Source organism: Sus scrofa, chromosome 14 (genome assembly GCF_000003025.6).
Source record: "Sus scrofa isolate TJ Tabasco breed Duroc chromosome 14, Sscrofa11.1, whole genome shotgun sequence".
Classification (NCBI taxonomy): domain Eukaryota; kingdom Metazoa; phylum Chordata; class Mammalia; order Artiodactyla; family Suidae; genus Sus; species Sus scrofa.
In genome coordinates, this window is record NC_010456.5 from 28220627 (window position 1) to 28246165 (window position 25539).

The 25539-nt window shown below is 52.2% G+C and overlaps 1 protein-coding gene and 2 non-coding genes across 5 annotated transcripts in view; 2 read left to right on the plus strand and 1 right to left on the minus strand.

The window, feature by feature from the left end:
• Nucleotides 1-21810, plus strand: part of DHX37 (DEAH-box helicase 37) — a 36285-nt gene extending 14475 nt beyond the window's left edge. The window contains exons 7-27 of one of the 3 annotated variants that reach the window (XM_021072287.1): nt 1402-1498; nt 3107-3220; nt 6169-6270; nt 6471-6585; nt 7179-7274; nt 7484-7566; nt 8779-8923; nt 9389-9465; nt 10252-10484; nt 14017-14128; nt 15264-15370; nt 15518-15706; nt 16641-16765; nt 16867-16983; nt 18428-18600; nt 19413-19527; nt 19653-19790; nt 19965-20059; nt 20143-20216; nt 20840-20937; nt 21095-21804. In XM_021072287.1, coding sequence (XP_020927946.1) covers nt 1402-1498; nt 3107-3220; nt 6169-6270; nt 6471-6585; nt 7179-7274; nt 7484-7566; nt 8779-8923; nt 9389-9465; nt 10252-10484; nt 14017-14128; nt 15264-15370; nt 15518-15706; nt 16641-16765; nt 16867-16983; nt 18428-18600; nt 19413-19527; nt 19653-19790; nt 19965-20059; nt 20143-20216; nt 20840-20937; nt 21095-21180 — 2491 coding nt within the window. In that variant the 3' untranslated portion in view covers nt 21181-21804. Of the gene's footprint in view, nt 1-1401; nt 1499-3106; nt 3221-6168; nt 6271-6470; nt 6586-7178; nt 7275-7483; nt 7567-8778; nt 8924-9388; nt 9466-10251; nt 10485-14016; nt 14129-15263; nt 15371-15517; nt 15707-16640; nt 16766-16866; nt 16984-18427; nt 18601-19412; nt 19528-19652; nt 19791-19964; nt 20060-20142; nt 20217-20839; nt 20938-21094 lie in introns of all 3 variants that reach the window. The other 2 variants (XM_021072286.1, XM_021072288.1) reach the window with 2 other exon arrangements.
• TRNAA-UGC lies at nt 23290-23361 on the minus strand. Its single transcript has one exon. It is a non-coding gene; the product is annotated as a tRNA-Ala (tRNA).
• Nucleotides 23617-23688, plus strand: TRNAD-GUC. The gene has a single exon. It is a non-coding gene; the product is annotated as a tRNA-Asp (tRNA).

The window sequence follows — 25539 nt, forward strand, 5'->3', positions numbered from 1 at the left end:
CCATTTCAAGGCATATATTGAAAATGAGAGGACATGCAAAGCTGCCCCTTTTTTCCATCCTCTTTATTTAACTTTTTAGTGCAGAATTTTCAAGCAGGTACAAAAGTAGACCAGTACGATGAGCCACTGTGTCCCTGAAAACCAGTTTCAGTATTGTCAGCTCGTGACCAGTTTTGTCCCATCTGTGCTCCATACCCTCCCCCTGACTCAGATGTCATATTATCTAATCCTCAGTATTTCACTGTGTGAGTCTTAAAGATCAAGACACTATTTTTCTTTCTTTTTTAAGGTAGAGACTCTTAAAACATAATTGCAATAGTGTTACCTTAACTAAAGAGTGTATTATGACCCCCGAACATGAACATCTATGTTCATGTTTCCCAGGTTGTCTCCCAAAAAGCTTTTTTTTATTGGGTCTTATTGTCTTTTTAAGGCCCTTTTCAAGGCATATGAGGTTCCGAGGCTAGGGGTCCAATTGGAGCTGTAGCCGCCGGCCTATGCTGGAGCGACAGCAGTGTGGGATCCATGCCACACACCACAGCTCATGGCAATGCTGGAACTGTAACCCACTGATTGAGGCCAGGGATTGAATCCACAAACTCATGGATGCTAGTTGGGTTCGATAACTGCTGAGCCTTGAAAAGCTGTGTGTGTGTGTGTGTGTGTGTGTGTGTGTGTGTGTGTGTGTGTGTGTGTGTGTGTGTGTGTGTGTGTTGAAGGGAACTCCTAAAAAGCTGTGTGTGTGTGTGTGTGTGTGTGTGTGTGTGTGTGTGTGTGTGTGTGTGTGTTGAAGGGAACTCCTAAAAAGCTGTGTGTGTGTGTGTGTGTGTGTGTGTGTGTGTGTGTGTGTGTGTGTGTTTGTCTCTTTAGGGTCAAACCTGAGGCATATGGAGGTTCCCAGACTAGGAGTCTAATCGGAGCTGTAGCCGCTGGCCTCCGCCACAGCAACGCGGGATCGGAGCCACGTCTGCGATCTACGTCACAGCTCACAGCAATGCCAGATCCTTAACCCACTGAACAAGGCCAGGAATCGAACCCTCAACCTCATGGTTCCTAGTTGGATTTGTTTCTGCTGCACCTCGACAGGAACTCCTTTTTTTTTTTTTCTTTCTAAAAGGCTCGAGTAGTTGGTTGTTCACTGGGCTCTGGCTGAGGTCCATGTATGTGTTTGATTGACATGCCTTTTACTTGGCCATGACAACTCCCATCCCCCTTCACACTGGAGGTTCTGGAGACAAGGTGGGGCAGGCAGGAATCAAGGCCTTGCTCAGGGAGCCAGTGGGCCTGCTCTAAGCCACCTGCCGGGTGGGGCCAGGCCTGATCTTCTGCCCACTTTGGAGCAGCCATGCAGCTGCAGCTCTAGGAGAATAGCTTGCCCTGAGCTAGAGCCTGTCCCCACAGGGTTGTCTCCTATCAGATCCGATATGAAGGAAACGTGACTGAAGAGACCAGGATCAAGTTCATGACAGATGGCGTCTTGCTCAAGGAAATCCAGAAGGTTGGTGGCTTCATCATGTGGTACAAAGCAAGGCCAGTGAGCGTGGGGGGCAGGAAGCTAGGGTGTCAAATGGAGTATGAGCAGCTGGCTCGCGAAAGGTTAGCAAAGTACCGTGTATCACCCTGCTGCTCTGTGACTTTGGGTGAGTTACTGAACCTCTCTGAGCCTTAGTTTCTTTTTTCTTTTCTTTTTCTTTTTTGTCTTTTTGTCTTTTCAGGTCTGCACCTGAGGCATATGGAGGTTCTCAAGCTAGGGGTCAAATCAGAGTTATATCTGCTGGCCTACACCACAGCCACAGCAACGCAGGATCCGAGCTGTGTCTGTGACCCACACCACAGCTCACAGCAACACTGGATTGAATCCGCAACCTCATGGTTATCAGTCAGGTTTGTTAGCCACTGAGCCACGACAGGAACTCCCTGAGTCTTAGTTTCTTGCTCTGCAGGCTCGTACCTTCCTCATATCTGCCTTGGAGCAAAAATTATATCATTCATGAAAGCAACCTTAGCACAGTACCAAGTGGGTGCTAATTAAATGTGAACTTGTGTTTAGTGGGATTTGGCTCACAGATACTTTGCATTAGTTAAGTGCATATGCTTCTTCTTCTTCTTCTTTTTTTTTTTTTTTTTTTTTTTTTTGGTCTTTTAGGTCCCTACCCACGGCACATGGAAATTCCTAGGCTAGGGGTCCAATCAGAGCTGTAGCAGCCGGCCACAGCCACAACCACAGCAATGCCAAATCCAAGCCGTGTCTGCAACCTACACCACAGCTCACGGGAACGCCGGATCCTTAACCCACTGAGCAAGGCCAGGGGTGGAACCCAAGTCCTCACGGATGCTGGTCGGGTTCATTAACTGCTGACCCACAATGGGAACTCTCCATATGCTTCTTACTGGCTGTATGATGTTCCCCTGGGCAGGGGTCTCTGGGAAGGGCAGGGCTGACTCTTGCCTCCCCTACCTCCAGACCAGCCAGGGTCACCTGGGAAGGTGACTGTGTTTGAGGTCTGATGGCCCCTTTCTGTATGGCATATGCTGTCCTGTTGCCCTCGGTCCCCCACCCACCCCGACTCCCCCTCATTCCTGTTCCCTTCCTGCCCTCCGCTCCATTGGTGTCTGCATTTGGTTGCTCGGCTTTAGTAGAGAGGAGCTGCCGTGCTTTTCCTCTCTGGCTTTCTCTGTCTCTGTCTTTGTCTCTTCCTCTCCACCCTTCGTGCCCCCATCCCCCAGCCTGCCTGTGACTGTACTTTCTTCACATCTATCTTCTCTCTCTAAATAAACGTTTATTTGCCGCACTTTAAAAAAAAAAAATAGTCAGCTTTTCTCTAGCAGTTTCTCTGCTGGGCCCCAGACCCCACGCTGTGTACTTTACAGATAGCAGTTGTCATCAAAACTTTACCCTGAACCTGTGAGATGGGTCCCACTGTCCCATTTGAGAGATGAAGCAACTTGCCCAAGGTCGCAAGCCAGGAGCCCTTGCAGAGCGAGCATTCCATGATCTGTGCTGGCTCCCAGAGGGCTCCTTGCCTGGCCGTTTCAGGGTACATGGTGACCCTGGGGTGCTCAGGCCCGGTGGCAGCCTCACCCCCAGACTCTCCCCGTCTTCCAGGATTTCCTGCTGCTGAAGTACAAGGTGTTGATCATTGATGAGGCTCACGAGAGAAGCGTGTACACCGACATCCTGATCGGCCTTCTGTCCCGCATCGTGTGTCTCCGGGCGAAGGTAGGTGGGAGCAGGGGTGCCAGGGAGCCCTGAGTCCCAGGCCACAGGTCTCCTGGGAGAGGATCCCCTGGGCCTGGTGCCAGGGGAATCACCCAGTATGAGTCCAGTTCTGGATCCGGCCTCATTAGCTATTACCCTTCCCTCTGTCCAAAGCGAGAGGCTCAAGCAGGGAGATCCTGGCAGTCCAGGCCCCACTGCAGCTGCCTTTAAGACACCAGCCGGGTCTTTGGAGTCCTCAGGGCTGGTGGGGCCGTCCAGCCAAGCCCTGATGTTCCACGTGCTCTGAGAAGCTTACCCTGCACCTGGCCTGGTGTCAGTCAGCCTCTCCCTCCATCTCCCTAACCCCTGGTCAGGCAGAGGTGGACATACTGCCCAGAGGTGGGGGCTCTGCAGAACAGTCCTGTTCTAGCCCCGCCCAGTCCCAATGAAAAGTCAACACTTTACCTACCATGGCCAGTTTTCACTAGTGTTTGATTGACCTTTTGATCAAACAGACATCAGTTCTGTGTGTGCTATGTACCAGGCCTGTTCAAGGCATTGAGCTTGTGACGATGAGTAAGCTGCTATGTGACCTTGGATAAAGAAAGGTTCCTGCCCTCCTGGGGTTTCTCTGTTAGTGAGGACAACCAGCAGTAAGCAAACTGAGAAAGCCTGTGAGCTGGGGAGAGGGGGCAGTACCAGGCAGGACGGTTGGTAGTGAGAGGGTGGCCTTTGGTGGGGTGGGGGAGCTGCAGGAAGTGAGGGAGTGAGGAGGAGCTACTGATGGGAAGAGATTCAATAGCGGTGCAAAGGCCCTGGGGCAGGAGTCAGCTTGCTATCTGGTTTTTGTAACTTTATATAATCAACACACTTAAAGAGTACAATTCATTGGTTTTCTTTTTAGTATATTCAGAATGGTTATGCGATCACAACACTCAACTTTAAAATATTTACAGAGTTCCTTTTGTGGCTCAGTGGGTTAAGAGCCCATCTAGTACCCATGAGGACGAAGGTCCAATCCCTGGCCTCTCTTGGTGGGTTAAGGACCCAGTGTTGCTGTGAGCTGTGGTGTAGGTCCCAGAGGTGGCTCGGATCCGGGGTTGCTGTGGCTGTGTCACAGGCTGGCAGTGCACCCCATCATAGCCTGGGAACTTCCATATGCCCCAGGTGCAGCCCTAAAAAGCAAAATAAATAAAGAAATAAAATATTTTCATCACTCTGAAAAGAAACCCTCTAACTGCCATGCCCATCCTCCCACACAGCCCCCATCTCAAGGTATCTGCAGTCCGCTTTTTGTGTTTATGGCTTTGTCTATTTTGGATTTTTCATCTAAATGAAATCACACATGTGATTTCTTTTACTAGCAGATTTTCAAGGTTCATCCACATTGTAGCCTGTGTCAGAGCTTTGCTCCATTTTTCTTTTTTCTTTATTTTTAATGGCCACACTTGCAGCATATGGAAGTTCCCTGGCCAGGGATTGAATCTGGGCTGCCACTGTGACAAGGCCCGATCCCTCCCTGCACCATGGTGGGAACTCCCTTTTTTTTTTTTTTTTTTTTTTTTTTTTTCCCTTTTGTGGCTGCACCCACAGCATATGAAAGTTCCCCAAGCCAGGGATCAAACCTGCATTGCAGTTGTGACTTGTGCCACAACTGTGGCAAGGCCAGATCCTTAACCTACTGCGCCTCACGGGAACTCCAGTGCTTGGCTCCTTTTCCTGGCTTAACAATGATCCATGTGTGGGTGGGCCACGTCTCACATATCCATTCATCTGTTTATGGACAATTGGGCTCTTTCCGCTTTTTGGCTCTCATGAACATTTGTGTTCAAGTCTCTGTGGACGTATTTCCTTCCTCTTGCGCCTCTGCTTGGGAGCAGAATTGCTGGGTCTCATGGGAGCTTTGCGTTTAACCACTTGAATTATCCCAGACTGTCTTCCACAGTGGCTGTGCCCTTAACGTCACCCCAGCAGTGTGCAGGGTACCAGTTCCCAACATCTTCAGGCACACTTGTGGTTTTGCTCCCTCCCTCCCTCCCTTTTTTATTTTTGTGGCCATACCCACGGCATATGGAATTTCCTGGGCCAGGGGTTGAATCTGAGCCACAGCCATGACTTACACCACAGCTGTAGCAATGCCAGATCCTTTAACCCACTGAGGATCCTTGAGCTCACTGTCCCGGGATGTGAATCGAACCTGGCAACCCTAGGTCCTGCAGTCATTTTCTTAGCCCAGTGCACCACGGCAGGAACTCCGGTCTTTCATTTCTTTAGTCCCTGCCATCCCAGTGGAGGTGAACTGTCTCACTGCGGTTGAGATTTGTGTCCTGAAGATTTGGGTCCAGGGGTGGGATGGGGTGAGCGAGGTGGGGAGAGCAGGGGGTACACAGGGTGGGGCCAGACTGGGGAGGTCACTATGGAGAGGAGACAGGGCCTTCAGTCTGCACCCTGCCTCTCACCTTGACTTTTGATCATCAAAGACACTGGACCTCTGTAGCTCTCAGGTTGGGGATTTACTAGACTCTGCAGACAGCCTCAAAGGGCTCAGGAGCAGAGCCTACTGCAGGGGCTGAGAACCAGGGACCCCCCCCCACCCCCAACCGCCATTGCATGTACACCCAGTCAGGTTATTCCCCTGAACCTTGGGGCCAGACAGACAGTCTTGATGTTGGGTGAAGGCAGACAGCAGCCTTACCCACCAGGCCTGTGGGTTGTGTGGAGCCCAAGCTCAGCCCTCCTGTGTCACCTTAACCATCAGAGCCTGATTCTGGGGGATCTTAAAGGTCCCAGGAGAGGCAGACCCTGCTGCCCGCCCACTTCTTCCACTTTTGCTGGGATTTTTGGCAACCAGAAGTGGGACTGAGGAGCGGGGGCTGGAGGGAGGCTGGGAGGGCTGCAGTCTCCCTTGACCTGACTATCAGCGCTCCTGCCCCCGGGGGCCTTGGGTCCCCATGTCTTTCATCCCCCAGAGGCACCTGCCGCTGAAGCTGCTCATCATGTCGGCCACACTGCGGGTGGAGGACTTCACCCAGAACCAGCGGCTCTTCGCCCAGCCACCCCCGGTCATCAAGGTACCGTCAGGCCAGGGTCAGGGTGGCGGGGGGCCCCTCTGTCAGCTGCGACAGAGTGTGGAATGCCTGGTAGTGGGGAGATGGCCAGGGCTGTAGCACCAAGCAGAGATCCTTATGGTCAGAACATTCAGAGAAGTGCTGGGAGCCGGGGCCTGTCGTCCTCCACCCTCAAGCCCGTGCCGCCCTGGGCTCCCTCGCAGGTCGAGTCCAGGCAGTTCCCCGTGACGGTGCACTTCAACAAGCGGACGCCGCTGGAAGACTACAGCGGGGAGTGCTTCCGGAAGGTCTGCAAGATCCACCGCATGCTGCCTGCAGGTGAGGCTCTGGCCAGGAGGAGGCTGGTCCTCCCCTTCCAGCCCCGGGGTGCTGGCAGCGGGGCTCCTGGCCCAACTTGGAGCACTCACAGCACCTCCCCTCCTGAGTTCTGCCCCGAGGATCGTGAGGCTTCAGTGACTAACTGGGAGGGAGGGGGGAGAGAGCCGCGTGCCCTTGGTCCCCAGGGCCCAGGCAGGTGCAGTTGGGCATAGGTGCCTACAGACATGAAGCAGAAGAACAGATATGTCCCACCTGAGTCTCACTTCTGAGCCCCTTCACTGTGTCCCCATGGCCCGTGGTTCTGCTGGTTCCGTTTATTCACACTTGGGTTGCTTCCTCTTCCTGTGAGTGGAGCTGCTTTCTCGACCTTTTGGGCTCAGGCCCAGGGATGGGGCTGCCAGCTGGCATGTAACTGTCACAGAGCCCTCAGTGTGCAGGTAGTGGCCCATTGCTGTTCTGGGCCTCTGCAGCTCTGGTTTGACCGGCTCTTCCTCATGTCCCGGGTCCTAGAGCAGGCCTGGCACATGGTCATGGCCAAGGCAGTGTTTACTGCATGAGCCAGTGGGTCACCGAGGGCCTGCTTCTCCCCACAGGCGGCATCCTGGTGTTCCTGACGGGGCAGGCAGAGGTCCATGCGCTGTGCCGCAGGCTGAGACGAGCCTTCCCACTTGCCAGGCACAGGCTGCCAGGTAACCCCAAGCCGAAGCCCCTCGCCCAAGAGGCTGGGGGTGGTCAGCCCGGGCTTCAGAGCTTCCCCCAAAAGAGTCGACCCTTTGCCTGTCCTCCCTTCCCCCCAGTGAATGGTGATCCGTGCAGTGGCCTTAGCCTGGACAGAATCCTGAAGACCTGCCATCAGCCAGGAGATGTCTCTCTCCCTAATCTGCTCATCTTTTCCCAGAAAAGGATGATCAGAAAGATTCAGTAGAAGAAATGCGGAAGTTTAAGAAGTCTCGGGCACGGGCGAGAAAGGCCCAGGCCGCGGTACGTAGAGGCCAGTGGGGGCAGCCCAGGCTCTGAAGTCACCCTGTCCATGTGGTGGCTGCTGGCTCCTTGCGGCTGTGCAGATATAAATTTACCTAAAACCAAACAAAATGAAGATTCCACTCCTCAATCATTTTAGACACATTTCAGGTGTCCAGAGGTGACCTTATTGGACAACCAGGGTCTAGAATTTTCCTGCCATGGAAAGAGGCCGGCTGATGCTGCTTCAGGGGCTGTAGGGTGGTTGTGATTTGAACAATTCCAGGCTCCCTGTCCATGGGCCAGAAGGATGCTTCTGGAAGGCGGGGCCCTGAGCCCCTGAGCAGGGCCTGCAGAGATCCTCAGGGAGAGTGGGACAAGGAAAAGGGACCCTTGGCCCTTGCTGAAGAGCTGGGGGGTGGGCAGGCCAGGGGTGAGGGGAGCTTACCCCAGGGTATCTACCTGTCACCTCTGCTTTTACAACTCGCCAAGCAGCGTTTGCTGTGCTTCCCACGTGTCAGCTCAGAGTCCTCACAGCAGCCCCAAGAGAAACCCTGTCATCACCCTGACTTTATTTTATTTTTTATTTTTTTATTTTTTAAGGGCCACACTTGCGGCATATGTAATAAGTTCCCAGGCTAGGGGTCAAATTGGAGCAATAGCTACTGGCCTACACCACAGCCATAGCAACATGGGATCCGAGCCACATCTGCGACCTACACTACAGCTCACAGCAACTCTGGATCCTTAACCTGCTGAACAAAGCCAGGGATAAAACCTGTGTCCTCATAGATACTAGTTGGGGATGTTACTGCTGAGCCACAACAGGAACTCCACCCCTGACTTTGTTTTATTTTATTTTTTGGTCTTTTTAGGGCCACACCCATGGCAGATGGAGGTTCCCAGGCTAGGGATCTAATTGGAGCTACAGCTGTCGGCCTACACCACAGCCACAGCAATGCCAGAGCTGAGTTGTGTCTGTGCCCTACACCACGGCTCACGGCAACGCCGGATCCTTGATCCACTGGGCGAGTCCAGGGATCAAACCAGCAGCCTCATAGTTCCTAGTCAGATTCGTTTCCGCTGCACTCCACCAGGAACTCCATCCACCCCTGACTTTAGATGTGGACACTGAAGCAGGAGGGATTGCGTTACCTGTCTGGGTCACTTGAGATGTGGATGGCCACACCGAGTCACCTGCAGCCCATGCGTCTGATGTCTCATTTACCTTAGACGTTGCCCCAAATCAGTTTGGACAATTACTCGGTGTTGCCAGTGGGCGAAGGCGACGAGGACAGGGAGGCGGAAATGGATGAGGAGGAGGAGGCCTTGGGCTCCGACCTGGACCTGGACTTAGGGGACGATGGAGCCGATGGAGGTGTGACCTGGTGGGGCCTCTGTTCACGTTACTCTGGAGCCCTGGGGACCTTGGTCCAGCGGGAGGGCCTTGCTAGTGATGAACTGGGTTTCTGCCTGCCCTGCCCCTGCTCGCTCCTGAGCTCCTAAGACGCCTGGCATGGAGACGTCCCCCAGGTATCTGTTGTGCTGGTTGTAGTGGGGGTGCTTTGCCTGGGCTCAGCTTAGCTGTGTGAATGCAGACTCCGGGGGAACGGTGGGGCCAGGATTGAGCCCCCAGGGGTCACTGCACAGGGCCTGGGACCTGGAGCCAGGCTCTTCTGAGGCGGAGAGACTACAGCATAGCTGGCTTTGCCCACTCTCTCTGTCCATTCCCAGGATTGAGACCCCTGCCAGCTGGGCTGCGTGGAGACCTCTCTAGCAAAGGTGCCAGGGGTGCCAGGCAGCTTGGGGCGTGGGGTGCAATGGGCCTCTGCCTTCCCTGCAGGTGAGCAGCCTGATGCCTCGATTCCCCTCCACGTGCTCCCTCTCTACTCTTTGCTGGCCCCAGAGAAGCAGGCACAGGTAACAGTGTGGGCCCAGAATGGATGCTCAGCAAGGACACCTAAGGGCATGAGGGGTAGGGGGGTGGGTCAGGCTCCGGGTCGTCCTCCCCGTCAGTTGTTTGATCAGCACCCCAGATTTTTTCTTTCTTCTTTTTTTCTTTTTTGGCTGAATGACAGCATATGGAATTCCTGGGCCAGCTGCAGTCTCCACCTAAACCACGGCTATAGCAATTGTGCTCGGCCAGGGATAGAACCTGTGTCCCACTGCTCCCAAGATGCTGCCCATCCCATTGCGAGCACCACAGATTTTTGAAAGGGTATTGGGATCTCCTACTTGGAGGGCAGCAACACTTCCCATGTTTCTTTTTGTCTTTTTTTTTGTTTGTTTTTTAGGGGTGCTCCTTTGGCATGTGGAGGTTCCCAGGCTAGGGGTCTAGTTGGAGCTATAGCTGCCAGCCTACACCACAGCCACAGTAATGCGGGATCCTTAACCCCCTGAACGAGGCCAGAGATTGAACCTGCATCCTCATGGTTCCTAGTCGGATTTCTTTCTGCTGTGCTACAACGGGAACTCCACTTCCCATGTTTCGTTCAGGAGCAGTGGCCAGAGGCAAGGAGAGGACTTGTTGACCTGGTCGTGTCCCAAGCCCTGCTCAGCCTCGGCTGGTTTCTCTCTGGTCGAATGTCCTGGCTTTGCGTATTTCCTATGACCTCTGTCCCACGAAGTCTTCCCTGATTCTGGTGGGACAGAGGTCAATTTTCTTGCTTCTTCTCCACCCCCATCCCCCCTACCCCTGCATCCTAGGTCTTCCAACCTCCCCCCGAGGGGACGCGACTGTGTGTTGTGGCCACCAATGTGGCCGAGACATCCCTCACCATCCCAGGCATCAAGTATGTGGTGGACTGTGGGAAGGTCAAGAAGCGGCACTATGACCGTGTTACCGGCGTGTCCTCCTTCCGTGTCACCTGGGTCTCCCAGGCCTCAGCAGATCAGCGAGCCGGCCGCGCAGGCCGGACGGAGCCTGGCCACTGCTACAGGTGGGGCTGCTAGGGGCCCCTCCAGTGACATAGGGGCCACTCTGCAGTGGTCACCCACCCATGGGTGAGAAAAGGGGGTCCTGCTTCCCACTGGAAACTGTCCTTGGGGTCCACACATCCTAATCTGGTTGGCTGTCAGGCACTTGCATTATTTTTATTTTTATTTTTATTTCGGTTGTGCCCGTGGCATGTGGAAATTCCTGGGTCAGGGATGGAACCCTGCCACAGCAGTGACCCAAACCCTTGCAGTGACAAAGCTAGATCCTGCTACTCTACAAGGAAACTCTGGCACTTGAATTAGTTTGTTATTCTGATACGGACATCAGACCCTGTGCCTTAAGCATCTTTGTTTTTGGTTTGTTTTATTAACAGCTTTATCAAGGTAAAATTTGCATACCATAAAACTCACCATTTTATTATCTTTTGGCACACTCACAGCATGTGGAAGATCCCAGGCCAGGGATGGAACCCAAGCCACAGCAGTGACAATGCTAGATCTTTAGCCATCTTGCCCACCAGGGAACTTCTAAAACTCACCTTTTTTTTTTGCTTTTTAGGACTGTGCTCTCCTGGCATATGGAGGTTCCCAGGCTAGGGGTTGAATTGGAGCTACAGCCGCTGGCATACACCGCAGCCACAGCAATGCAGGATCTGCCACCTGCATCTTAGCTCACGGCCACGCCTGATCCTTAACCCACTGAGTGAGGGCAGAGATTGAACCTGTGAGCTCATGGATACTAGTCAGATTTGTTTCCGTTGCGCCATGACAGGAAGTCCCTAAAACTCACCATTTTAAAGTGAGCAGTTCTGTGGTTTTTAGTATATTTGGAGTTATGCAATTATCACTATTATTTTTCAAACACTCTCCTCACCCTCAAAGAAACCTCATGCCCATTAATTGGTTTCTCCACACACCTCCCTGCTGCTCCCCACTTCTCCCCCACCTCCTAGCACCTGGCAACCACTAATCTCCTGCCTTTTTTACAGATTTGCTTATTTTGGACATTTTTCAAGAATAGAATCAGCCAATATGTGTCCTTTTGTGTCTGACTTCTTTCACTCAGCGTCATGTTTTCAGGGTTCATCCACATTGTAACTTGTGTCAGAGCTTCATGCCTTTTATTTATTTACTTATTTATTTTTCTTTTTGGGCTGCACGCACAGCATATGGAAGTTTCTGGGCCAGGGATCAAATCCGAGCCACAGCTGCAGCCTATGCAACAGCAACAGCAACGCCAGATCCTTAGCCCACTGTGCCACAGGGGGAGCTCCAAGAACTCTATTCCTTTTTTTTTTTTTTTTTGTCTTTTTGTCTTTTTGCTATTTCTTCGGCTGCTCCCACGGCATATGGAGGCTCCCAGGCTAGGGGTCAAATCGGAGCCGTAGCCACCGGCCTATGCTAGAGCCAGCAACGTGGGGTCCGAGCCACGTCTCCAACCTACACCACAGCTCACGGCAACGCCGGATCGTTAACCCACTGAGCCAGGGCAGGGATCGAACCCACAACCTCATGGTTCCTGGTCGGATTCATTAACCACTGCGCCACGACGGGAACTCTTTTTTTTTTTTTTTTTTTTTTTTTTTTTTTTTTTTTGTCTTTGTGTCTTTTTGTCTTTTCTAGGGCCGCTCCCTCAGCATATGGAGGTTCCCAGGCTAGGGGTCGAATTGGAGCTGTAGCCGCCGGCCTACGCCACAGCCACAGCAACACGGAATCCAAGCCATGTCTGCGACCCACACCACAGCTCACGGCAACTCCTGATCCTTAACCCACCGAGTAAGGCCAGCGATCAAACCCACAACCTCATGGTTCCTAGTTGGATTTGTTAACCACTGAGCCATGACAGGAACTCCTCTGTTCCTTTTAATGGCTGAATAATGTTGCATTGCACAGGTGGACCACATTTCACATGGCCATCCATCTGTTGGTAAACACTTGGGTTGTGTGCACATTTCAGCCACTGTGACTAGTGCTGCTCTGAACATCTGTGTATAAGCATTGAATATCTGTCTCCATGTCTCTTGGGTACATACCTAGGAAGGGAGTTGCTGGGTTATATGGTGACTCTCTGTTTAATGTTTTGAGGAACCAGACTGTTTGCCACAGCAGCTGCACCATTTTACATTCCCACCAGTGGTGTGTGTGTGTTGGTTCTAGTTTCTCCACATCCTCATCGACACTTGCTGTTTTTATCCAGTCTTGCTGTGGCTGTGGTGTAGGCTGGCAGCTGAAGGGCTCATTCAATCCCTAGCCTAGGAACTTCCATATGCTGCAGGTGCAGCCATAAATACAAAACAAAACAAAACGCTTGCTGTTTTTCATTTTATAAAAATGAAAGCATGAGGGAGTTCCCTTGTGGTCTAGTTGTTAAGACTCAGTGCTTTCACCGCTGCAACCTGTGTTCAGCCCCTGGTCTGGGAACTGAGATCCTACATCAAGCCAGTGTGTGCTGTGGCGAAAAAAAATGAAATTATGAGATAGTATCTCACAGTAGTCTTGGTTTACATTTCTCTAATGACGTTGAGCATCTTTTCATGTGGTTATAGGCTATTTGTATGTGTTCTCAGGAAGAATGTCTAGTCATATGTTTCATTTATTTTTCTTTTTTTCTTTTTTGGCTACCACAAAACATGGAAGTTCCCAGGCCAGGGATCAAATCTGAGCCAAAGTTGCCACCTAAGTCACAGCTGTAGCCATGCCGGATCCTTTAACCCACGGTGCTGGGCCAAGGAGCTAAACTGCATCCTTGTGCTGCAAAGACACTGCTGCTGATCCTATTATGCCACAGCAGGAAGTCCTCGTTTATTTTTCTTTTTCGCTTTTTAGGGCAGTTTCTCAGGCTAGGGTTTGAATCGGAGCTACAGCTGCTGGCCTATGCCATAGCCACAGCAACACAGGATCCGAGCCACATCTGTGACTTACACCACAGCTCACAGCAACGCCAGCTCGTTGAGCCACTGATAGAGGCCAGGGGTCGAACCCACAGCCTTATGGTTACTAGTCAGATTTGTTTCCGCTGTGCCACAATGGGAACTCCCTCATTTATTTTTCAATCAGATTATCTTTTGTTTTTTCTCTCCTGGGTTGTCTTTTGATTGATGAATTGTGAGTGTTCTTTGTATAATTCTGATATTATATTTTTGTGAAAGGTATCATTGGTAAATATTTCCTCCCAGTATGTATGCTGGCTTTTTTTTGGTTGTTGTTCCTTTTCAATAGCTTTATGCTGTTTTTTTTCAACATTACTTTAAATTACCTAAAAAGTAGAAAATTGAGGGAGTTCCCATTGTGGCACAGCAGAAACTAATCCAACTAGGAACCATGAGGTTGCAGGTTTGATCCCTGGCCTTGCTCAGTGGGTTAAGAATCCCATGTTGCCATGAGCTGTGGTGTAGGTCACAGATGTGGCTCAGATTCTGTGTGTGTGACTGTAGCTATGGGGTAGGCCGGCAGCTACAGCTCTGATACAACCCCTAGCCTGGGAACTTCCAAATAGAAAAAAAAAAAAAATTTCTGGTGTTTCTCTTGGTGCAGGCTCTATTCCTCTGCGGTTTTCGAGGACTTTGAGAAGTTCCCCCCTCCAGAAATCACCCGGAGGCCTGTGGAAGACTTGATCCTTCAGATGAAAGCTCTCAATATTGAAAAGGTCAGTCACAGCCCCAACCCTGCCACCCCCCTCCCTGGCCTGCCAGCCTGCCTGTGTCCAGTCTGGTGGGCTGTTCCCCCTTCCCTGCTCCCTGAATGTCCTCGAACCCCCTGTGCAGGGGTCGCCCTGCTCCAGGAGGGGTGGTGCAGGCAGAGAGAAGCCCCTCGCCCGTCAGCAGTCGCCCCCATTCCTTTTCCCCCAGCCCCTGACCAGGAGTCTACTTTCTGTCCTGTGGGTTTTTCTCCATTTTGCACAGTTCGTATAAATGGATCACACGATATTTGTCCTTTCTCGTCTCACATTCTTTTCATCAGTTCAGCCACACTTTGTGTCAGGATTTCATTCCTTTTGATGGCTGAATCTTATTCCATTCTATTGATGGACCATAGTTTACCCCCCCCTTTTTTTTTGGCCACCCGTTGGCATATGGAGTTCCCAGACCAGAGATCAGATCTGAGCTGCAGCTGCCATCTAGGCCAAAGCTGCAGCAACGCCAGATCTTTAACCCTCTGAGCCGGGCTGGTGTTCAAACAATCCCGTTGCACCACAGGGGGAGCTCCCGTTTACCCTTCTGCTGATGGACCCTTGTTTCTGCCGCTTGGCTCTAACGATTAGTGCTGCTGTGAACACTTAATGTACAAGTATTTGTTTGAATGCTTGTTTGAGCTGGTCACTACTTCCAACATGCCACTGTCCCCCAGCCTGGTCACTCCCTGTCCCCTCTCCATTTCGTGGTCTGGGCACATTTTCTGCTGTGATACAGTTTAGTCACGTGTGTGCTCTCTGGTCATCTGTGGTCCCTTCAGGTTGGATGAAAGCTCCACACGGGACTGAGCCCTTGTCCTGCTCTTCTCAGGAATGGCCCTTGGTGCCCGCAGGGTGCTCCATACGTGCCCCTGAGTGAGTGGGTGATGTGAGCACATGAAGGAAGGGGGCCTTTGGGCCTCCTCCCCCTGACATGTGGACTCGAGTGTGCGCAGGGCCCCTTTCTGAGTGCCTAGGCCACCCTGCCCCACGTTCGGAGGGTGATGGTGCTCAGGGGACAGGTATAAGTCCTGTCCCCCTGCCAGGCCTCCCTGGCCCCTCTTCCGGCCCCCGGCTTCATGTGACTCCTGCCTGTCTCCCTGTGTTCCAGGTCATCAACTTCCCCTTCCCGACGCCCCCCTCCATAGAGGCCCTCATTGCTGCTGAGGAGCTGCTGATCGCCCTGGGTGCCCTGCAGGCTCCGCCCAAAACAGAAAGGTAGGGTGGGGGATGGGGGGAGTGGGGTCAGGGGGCAAGTGCTGGCCCCATCCTCTGCCCTCTCTCCTGAGCCGATGGAGCTCCAGGCCTCTTGGTGCAGAAGGCTCGCCATGGAGACCCCATCGCAGACTTCTGTCTGTCCTCCAGGATGAAGCAGCTGCAGAGGTCTCGGCTCAGCTGCCCCATCACCGTGCTGGGCAGGACCATGGCCACGTTCCCTGTGGCCCCGCGCTATGCCAAGATGCTGGCGCTGAGCAGGCAACACGGCTGCCTGCCCTATGCCATCACCATCGTGGCTGCCATGACCGTCCGGGAGCTGTTCGAGGAGCTGGACAGGTGGGGCCAGGGGCTGGCACTCGGGCGGGGAGCTGGGGACGGCCTCCTGTGGCATGACTGCCCACTGAGCAGCCTTGTGTGAGACCATCATCCTCTCTGAGGCCTTCAGTGTGCTGACCTCTCTAGATGATCTGGCTAATAAAACTCTGTTGTAATAAAACTCCTTAAGCATTGCTGATGCCAAGACTCAGTAGCCCAGACTCTGGGCCCTCCTCTCCCTCTGCCATCTCTTAGTTCTGTGGCCTTGGGAAAGCAGCTTCCCCTCTCTGTGCGTCTTCCTCATTTGGAAAATGGGAGTGAGATGTTAATAGTAATTGGGTCGTTATCAGAGTTAAAATAGCAAAGGTGACCATGCCTGACACATACCTAAGTGTCAGGTATTATTTTCAGGCTTGGGAACCATGAGAATGATTCATTTATCCAGCCCACACTCGGTGGGTATTTCAGCAGTTTTAGGACATTGTTTATAAGCGGCAGGGCCCACGTGCAATATTCCTTGTTTGTTGGATTCTTTTTTTCTTTTTATAGTCACACCCGCAGCATATGGAAGTTCCCAAGCCAGGGCCAAATCAGAGCAGCAGCTGCTGGCCTACACCATAGCCACAGCAACAGCAGGTCTGAGCTGCATCTGCGCGCGACCTGTGCCGCAGCTCGTGGCAACGCTAGGTCCTTAACCCACTGAGCCACAACAGGAACTCCTAGACTGTTTATTTGTATCGGTCTCTAGATGTGGGATTGCTGGGTTAGGAGGGACACACGTCTTTAATCTTTGTGGCTACCAGAGGTGAATTTTGAGTTTTGAGCCAGAGCTCAAGACCAGGAGGATCATGTTAAGCAGTGACCCCACCAGGTCCGCCCTGAGTAACCAGCGAATTTCCTTCCCTTGTGGCCAAGGGGGCCCGGGCAATAACCCCGATGGTGTGTGTGTTTGCAGACCGGCTGCCAGCGACGAGGAGCTCGCCAAGCTGAAGGGCAAGCGAGCCCGGGTGGCCCAGATGAAGAGGATCTGGGCAGGGCAGGGAGCTTCTCTGAAACTCGGAGACCTCATGGTGTTGCTAGGTAAGTGCCTGGTGCGGATGTAGAGTGTATAGTGTGGATGTGGAGTGTGTTTGTCCCAGGGACGGGACGGGGCGGTAAATGAGTGCTCCCCTCATCCGCAGGCGCCGTGGGAGCCTGCGAGTACTCTGGCTGCTCACTGCAGTTCTGCGAGGCAAACGGGCTGCGGTATAAGGCCATGATGGAGATCCGGCGCCTGCGGGGCCAGCTGACCACCGCAGGTACGACCCCACGCCAGCCTTGGTCTGCGCTCTGCAGAGAACTTGACCCTGATGTTGTTTAAAGTCATCTGGAGGGATGTCATCCACAGACAGTCGGTCCTCCTTATTCGCTGATTCCATATTTCTGAATTCACCTATTCGCTAAAATTTATTTTTATGCTTCACGCTTTTGTTGTCCTTTGGGGACACGCATAGGAGCAGAGCAATGACACATGTGTGCTCTCCCGTCAGGTTGTCTTGTCTCATCTTTTCCTTAGTGACGTACCTCTCACCCTCTGTTCTGGCTCTGGCCTGGACCAGCTGCTGGCCACACATCCTGCCCAGCGGCCTCCTCCAGGGGTCCCTGCTGCCAAGGAGGGTCTGGTCCAGTGGAAGGGGCCCCTCTTTTTGGAATCAGGGAGCAACGGGCAGTTCCGTCTCTGCTTTCCGCTCCTGGTGGTCTGAGCAGTGGGGACCAGACCTGTCTGAAGCCACATTAGGACCAGGCCTGGGAGATGAGAACTCCTGGCAGCAACGGAGCCTGCAGGTCTTCTACGGCCTTGTCACAGAGTTCTGCTTCCTTCCTGTTTCTTTGCTCTTCTCTCTTAATTAGGTTAAAATGTTTTGTTGGAAAGACAGCAGATTTATATTGCAAACCTCAGAACAAAGAGCCCACTCTCCTCACCTGCCTTCCCGGTCCTGCTCCTCCCCTTTTCCCTCCTGCCCCCTCCCTCTCTGAGGAGCAGGGCCCAAAGCCCCATCTCCTTTCTTCTCCCTGCAAGAAGTCCCAGACCCCTTGTCACTGCTCTGGCTTGGGGTTGATCTCTGGTCCGGAAATTTTTTTTTTTTTCTGCCTTTTCTAGGGCTGCTTCTGTGGCATATGGGGATTCCCAGGCTAGGGGTCAAATCGGAGCTGTAGCCACTGGCCTACACCACAGCCACAGCAACGCCAGATCCACGCCATGTCTGCAGCCTACACCACAGCTCACGGCAATGCCGGATCCTTAACCCACTGAGCAAGGCCAGGGGCCGAACCCGTAACCTCATGGTTCTTAGTCGGATTCGTTAACCACTGCGCCACGATGGGAACTCCATGGCCCGGGAACCTCTGCATGCCCCAGGCATGGCCAAAAAAACCGAAACAAAACAAAATGGGTGTCCCAGAGCTTCAGATCCTTCTCAAGCAAAAGGAGGAGGCCCTATCCTGGGTCTCCTGGTGGGCGTGCTCCCTGCCCGAGGCCAGCAGGGAATCAAGTGCTGGCTCTCTAAGCATCCACAAAGGACCTGAGGTTTTGTCCTAAGGTAGAGGCAGCCATTGGTGCGGGTGGGCAGCTGGTTCTGCCCTGCAAGGAGCTTCGTCCCCCTGGCAGCCTTGGTCCCAGAGCTCTGAGGTGAGTGGTGGGGGGCCTTCCAGAAGGAAGCCAGCCCCAGACCTCGCCATCCTCACACCTGGCTCTCCCCACAGTCAACGCCGTGTGCCCCGAGGCCGGGCTCTTCGTGGACCCCAAGATGCAGCCACCTTCCGAGAGCCAGGTGACCTACCTGCGGCAGATCGTGACAGCCGGCCTGGGTGACCACCTGGCCCGCAGGGTCCAGAGTGAGGACCTGCTGGATGAAAAGTGGAAGAACGCCTACAAGGTCGGGTGCTGGCTCAGGGACAGACGGGCGGTGCCCCCACCCCCCACCTCATGTCATAGTAGCCTGGGCACTGGGCACCATCAGGTCGCCTGCCAGAGGCCGCCACAGCGACCCTGGAGTCTGGGGGGCTTATTGTTCTCATTCATGGGTCCTGCAGCCTCTGGGAAAATTCCCACAAGGTGGGTGGTGCGGTCACCCCTCCCTTTGGTTGTTCGCTCGCTTCACCCCAGCTTCACTTATTAGAGATAGAAATCACCCTCCCTACAACACACCATCTTAAAGTGTGTGATTCGGGGGTTTCAGTCTATGCCAGAGCCATGTAACCATCATAATTACCTTGAGACCCTTTTTTCTGAATCTGTGAGTCAGCTTCCTGTCTCTGCAGACTTGCTAGTCCACATGTTTCACACGGATGGAATCTTAGCCACGTGGCCTTTTGTACTTGGCTTCCTTCACCCAGTATCTTGGGGTCGTGTTCTGCCGCCATCCCTCCCCCCCCCCCCCCGCCCACCCCCCGTGCCGGCACACAGCAGTTTGATGTAGGATCTCAGTTCCCAGACCCAGGATTGAATCCAGGCTGAGTCCTAACTCCTAACTCCGTCATGTTCTTGGCGGGTCACACCATAGGCTGTCAGTACCTTTCACAGCAAGATACCCACTCCATCGGCAGACACACCACTCTCTGCCCATCTATCTGCTTCCAGACGTGCTCCTGCATTTCTGGCTAAGGGGATACCTGGATTCGGGTGGGTTATCCTCACCTGGTCTCACCTGTTTTCTGGACTCACTCCCACCCACCGTCTCTCTCACAGACACCCCTCCTCGATGAACCTGTCTTCATCCACCCCAGCTCTGTCCTCTTCAAGGAGCTCCCCGACTTTGTGGTCTACCAGGAAATTGTGGAGACCACCAAGATGTACATGAAAGGTAGTGGAGCTGGCTGGCCCCTCCCCCAGCCCCCTTGGCTCTGATGAGCTGTGTCACCAGGACCCCTGTGGGGAGAACCCCTGAGCCCCTTGCTGAGCCACCAGCCCCTCTCTCTTGACCCCCAGGCGTCTCTACCGTGGAGGTCCAGTGGATTCCCGTTCTGCTGCCTTCTTACTGCCAATTTGACAAGCCCCTGGAAGAGCCGCCCCCCACCTATTGCCCCGAGAAGGGGAGGGTGCAGTGTCATCAGGCCAGCGTGTTCTGTGAGTCGGGGTGACTTCCCAGTGGCCTTAGGCTCCAGTGGACACATGGTCCCACCTCCCATGTGCCCTGAGAAGTATGTGTGTTCTGGGCAGAGTCCCCCTTGGTGGGCAGGCATGGGACTGGGGGTGCCGCTGGCGTCTGCTGCTGCCTCTTCACCAGCCCCTGTGCCCCAGATCGCGTCGGCTGGTCGCTCCCCGCTGTCCAGGTGGATTTTCCAGAGGGCATTGACTGCTACAAGCACTTCGCTCGGGTTCTGCTGGACGGGCAGGTAGGCACCCCAGTGGCTCCCTTGGCACCATGGGTGGGACGTGCTCCTGGGACCCCTTACCCTGTCCTGTGTTCTCTCCCCAGGTCTTCCCCAAGCTGGCCTCCTATAAGGGCTGTTTGCTCTCCAGCCCCAGCACAATGTTGAAGACCTGGGCCAGGTAGACATTCTCCCGGGAGCATTGGGGTGGGCAAGTAATGGAGGAGCTGGTACTAGTGTTCTGGGGCTGCAGTAGCAAATTACCACCCGCCGAGGGGCATCTAACAACAGAAATCTGTTCTTGGGGTTCCATCATGGCTCAGTGGAAATGAATCTGACTAGTATCCGTGAGGATGCAGTGGCTCAGTGGGTTAAAGGATCTGATGTTGCCTCCTTTCCTTCTTTTTGCCCGAGGCTCAGCCCCAAGAACATGCCTCCCTCTTCCAGAAGCTGGCTGGGGGTTGGGGGGAGAGCAGGAAGCATGCAGGGACCCTACTCATGCACAGAGCCCAGGGACTAGGGATGTCCCCTGCCGACAAATCATTCACCTAGCAGTTGGTTTTGAGCTTCTGCTCTGTGCCAGGTGTTTCCTTGTGGGATCTTCCAGGGCAGGGAGGTTGGTTCCAAACAGGATAACTAGTACAAATGGCAGGTGGTGGCGTTGCCTATGAACAGAAAGAGCAGGATGGGAGGTTGAGGGGATGAGGCGTCAGGTTGGCGGGGTTGGTCAGGGGACGCAGGGCTGTGAGCCAGCAGAAGGCACATGGGCTTCGTGATGCCCATGTCCTGTGTTCCTACCCACAGGCTGCAGCCCAGGACAGAGAGTCTCCTGAGAGCCCTTGTTGCTGAGAAAGCCGACTGCCGAGACACCTTGCTGGCTGCTTGGAGGAAAAACCCCAAATGTGAGTCAGACCAGGGTGGGCACCCCATGGCCAGGGGGTTGGGGAGTGGGGACTGGATGGGGCCACCTGGGGAGCCCGGGGTTGGCGGGAAGGTCTGCCCTGCAGTGGGTGGCCGGGCACCGGGCTGCCCTGACCGTCCTCCCTCCCGCCCCTGCAGACCTGCTGGCTGAGTACTGCGAGTGGCTCCCGCAGGCCATGCATGCTGACGTCGAGAAAGGCTGGCCACCCACCCCTGACCACTGACTCGGGGCCTGCCCATGGGGCCAAGGACTGGCCTAGGGACCTAGGAGGCTGGCGGCAGCCAGCGTCCAGCATGGTCACCCTGATCCCAAGGCTGCTCCCAGGAGGCAGGTCACGCCCCTGGACACCCTTGTTTATCTTGGCTCTATTCTGGGCACAACTTGCTACCACCTTGGGCCTTATGATCCCAGGAGTGACTTTTGTAGCTATTTATTACAGGGCAGCTAATTTTTTTATCTCCCACGCTAGCCTCGTTTTAAATATGCCCTGTGGGAATTCCCAGGTGGCACAGTGGGTTAAAGATCTAGGGTTATCACTGCTGTGGCATGGCCCACTGCTGTGGCGCTGGTTCAGTCACTGGCCTGGGAACTTCTGCATGCCGTAGGTACGGCCAAAAAAAAAGCCTCTGTGGACTACATTAGTCCCTTGTAGAGAAGCAGGGCTGGGGGGCGAAGGTGACCATGGGCCCTTCCCTTCATCTGTTCCCTGCGGAAGTAGTACCCCCCTCCCCCCAGCCCGGGAGGATCCCCCCAAGGCTCCTGCCTTCTCCTGTGGCATGGGCATCTCCTCCCTGGGGACAGTGCCTGGCTGGCTACATTGCTGTAATAAATCTTTGCTTTGATAACAGTTGTATACCAAGTCTAGTGTATTCTTTTGGGGAAACTCCAAACATGGGGTGGTCCCGGGGACACCCTCTCCCCCAGCCCCGCTCCTCTCCCCCCAGTCCCATGGTCTGGTCTGGATGGTTGCTCACAAACATGTTAGTGGTAATCATAGAGCACAATGAGCCAGCAGAGACTGATAATTTTTCTCACTTTAGGTATTTCTCCTAAATCAGTTTGTGCTAACATAATATAAACTCATAAATTCCAATTCCATAAGATAAATACATAAGTAAGACAAAACAACAAAGACACATGTTTAATATTCCAAAACGATTCACTTTCTCCACAGCCTGGCCACTAACCCTAGTGTTCTCCCAAACTGGGAGGTCTCCCCTACTCCCTGCCCTACCCCCACCCCCACCACTGCAACATCCATGCCGTCTGCAAGGTCTGTAAGTCCATGTCTGTAAGTCCATGTCCAGAATTTGTCCAGAATCCCCACATGCTCCCCACTTCCACTGCTGCACCACCCCACCTCCGCTCTCAGCAATCCTCCACCAGCTTCTGCATGGGCAGAAGCAGCGGCTTACTGAAGCACCTCTTAGTAGACCCGGGTATAATGTACTCACCATGTGGCCGCCAGAGGGAGCCATTTCAAACCTAAATCCGGAGAGTTCCCTGGTGGCTCAGCAGGTTAAGGATCCCGTGTTGTTGCTGAGGCTCCGGTCACTCGTGCAAATTCGGTCCCTGGCCTGGGGAACTTCTACATGCTGCGAATGCGGCCAAAAATTAAAAAAACAAAAACCTAAATCTGATCAAGTCATTCCTGTGCATCAGGTCTTAGGTCTTGAAAGAATTAACCCCCTCGTACCCTCGTTCATGAAACTCCATGCACAGGGTTTTTTTTTTTCCCTGTTCCTTCAATGCAGATTCCTTCCTCCGCTCTTTAACCTCAGGGCCTTGTTACCATTTTCTCCATTTTTGCAAACAGGCCTCCCTGAGTTTAGCTGCAGCAGCCCTCACTGTCTTAAAAATACTCATTGCTACTTGCTTATTGCTAGTTTCCTAAATTGGAATAGCAAGTCCAGGAGGGCTGAGAAACCCTGCCGGTCTTATCCAGGGGATACAAAGGTACTTGACACTACCTGGGCGCATGGTAGGTGCCCAACATGTCTACATTTCTCTGCACTAGGCGCTCAGGAGTCAACGGGTGAATGGCCAGTTGCAAAACCCTCCGTAAAAATCCGGTGTTTTCTGTTTGTAACACCAAGCAATAGGAGTGTTCGTTTCAAGACACAGTCTTCTGCTGACCTGAGTCTGAATTCCAGGGGAGGGGACTTGGGCATCTGTGATTGAGCCCACAGGCAGTTGCCTGGAGGCGCGCTCTCCCACGGAGCTCCCTTTACAAGCCAGCTGATGGGAATTTTCTCTGCTTTGTCTTTCGTTTAAATAACTGCTTGGCCTGCTGTTTACTTAGAAGGGGGTCGGGGGGCAGAAAGAAAAAGCGTGGAGATGCCGGGGATTGAACCCGGGGCCTCATACATGCAAAGCATGCGCTCTACCACTGAGCTACATCCCCTGGCCGGCTGTTTTCTGTTCTGGGAAGAAGGATATAGGAAGTGACGTCTTAGCTTAGTTTGCACATGTTTTTTTCCCGTTCTGGGGGTTCAGCTCCTCATTGACTCAAGCAGGTCCTGCCATAACCCAGGAAGCCCATCAGCCAGAGACACCAAGCCCGATGCCTGTAGAAACACGGATCTAGAGCAGATGGGTGTGGCTGCCGGAAAGCAGTATTTCTATATGAGTTGAAAAAGAGAGCTCCGGCGGCGGCACATCCTCGTTAGTATAGTGGTGAGTATCCCCGCCTGTCACGCGGGAGACCGGGGTTCGATTCCCCGACGGGGAGGCTGACTTACAGTTTTGGCCACCCCAAAAAAGGTCATCTTCCAAACCTACAGATTAAACTAAACGTAAGAGAAAATGTGATTAACCCAGTTGTTTGGGAAATGAGGAAATGCTCCTCATGTCAGAAAGATGCCTCTGCTCCCGAGGATGTGCAGAATGAAAAAGGGGCACTACAGGCTCCCCTTTATGTTAGAATTTATATATGTATATATATATATATACACACACACACATATATATACACATATATATATACACACACACACATATATATACACATATATACATATATATATATATACTGAATGTATTCTTATTTATATTTCTCACAGTGACAATGAGAGCAAACAGGGTATAACCCCCTTCTTGTTCCCGGCAGTATTCATTAGGTGCTTTACAGGTGTACACCCATTTAATCCTCACGCCAAGCCCGGTAGGGAGTCTTATATCACATCAAACAAATGAAACGCAGCCACAGAGAAAGGATCCAGTACTTGTCCAAGGTCATCTAGACACTGGTTACTTCTAGAGAGGAGGACTGGGCTAAGATCCAAGTAACTCTGCCTTTCCATTTGTACTTTTCTGGATCGTTTGACTTTTATTTATTTGCTCTCCTTCCCTGTTCCTTCCTTCCTTTCTTTCTTCGTTACTCGATTTTTTATCAAAATGACACACTTTGCCAGGAGCTGGGAAAGGGGAGAAATGAGGAGTGACTGCTAATTTGCACAGTTTTCCTTTTGGATGATGAAAATGTTCTGGAAGTAGATAGCGGTGGTGACGGCACAATATTGTGAATATACTAAATGCCATTGAATTGTTCACTTTGAAATGGTTCATTTCATGTTATGCGATTTTCACCTCAATTTTTAAAAGTTATTTTAAAAAACTACCAAGATGTGTTTGGGGAAGAGAGGAGTGGAATACATAGATGGGAGTGTAAATGGCTTCGGCCAGTTCAGAGAGTGTAAGCTGTGTGTTCCACCATCCAACTTGATTATCCTATATTTGGAATTTTGCCAGGAGGGAAACAAGTTTTAAATAAAAAGGAAAAGCCTATGTACAAGCAAGCTAAATAGCTGCAGATCAGAAGACAGTAAAATGAATTGCTCTATGTGAGTAATGGAACAGCACATACCCATTTAAATTGATATAATTTTTTTTTAAATGTCTCCTAGGACAGTAAATTATCTCCAGTCTCTTGGGATAGATCATGATGGAAAATAATGTAAGAAAGGGAATGTATATATATGTATGACTGGGTCACTTTGCTGTATAGCAGAAATTGGCACATTGTAAACTGACTATAATTTTAAAAAATATTTAAAACATATATCCAAGTGCTTAAATTTTTTATTGTCTTTTTTCTTAAAATGAAAGAATTGATTAGAAACTTATTTGTCTTGTGGTATGAAGAAAAGATTTATCTGAAGTTCAGTAATTCCTTCCATTTCATTTATGATTTCTTTTTCTTTTGTTACATTGAAATAAGATTAATGTTGATGCTTTTTGTTAAAAACAGGCTATAGAACATGATACCATTTTAATAAAAAAATTATCTGTCCATCTCTCCATCTATGTTTCTGTTCATAAAGAGAGATTTGGTATTATGTTCAACTACTGTCAGTTGAGGGCTGTTTGTCAGCAGAGGAATATAAGTATTCATTAGCTCACATCTTCACACATTTCTATGGGTTTTTTTGTTCTTGTTTTTTCCCTGTCCACTCCTATCAAACCTTTCCGATGTAAATCATATCACTTATTCCCCGGTGGCTTTCCAACACAGAAAAACGTACAAACCCTTCACTGTGGTTTGGGGGGCCAACAAGACCTGTCTCTGCCCACCTCTGTCCTT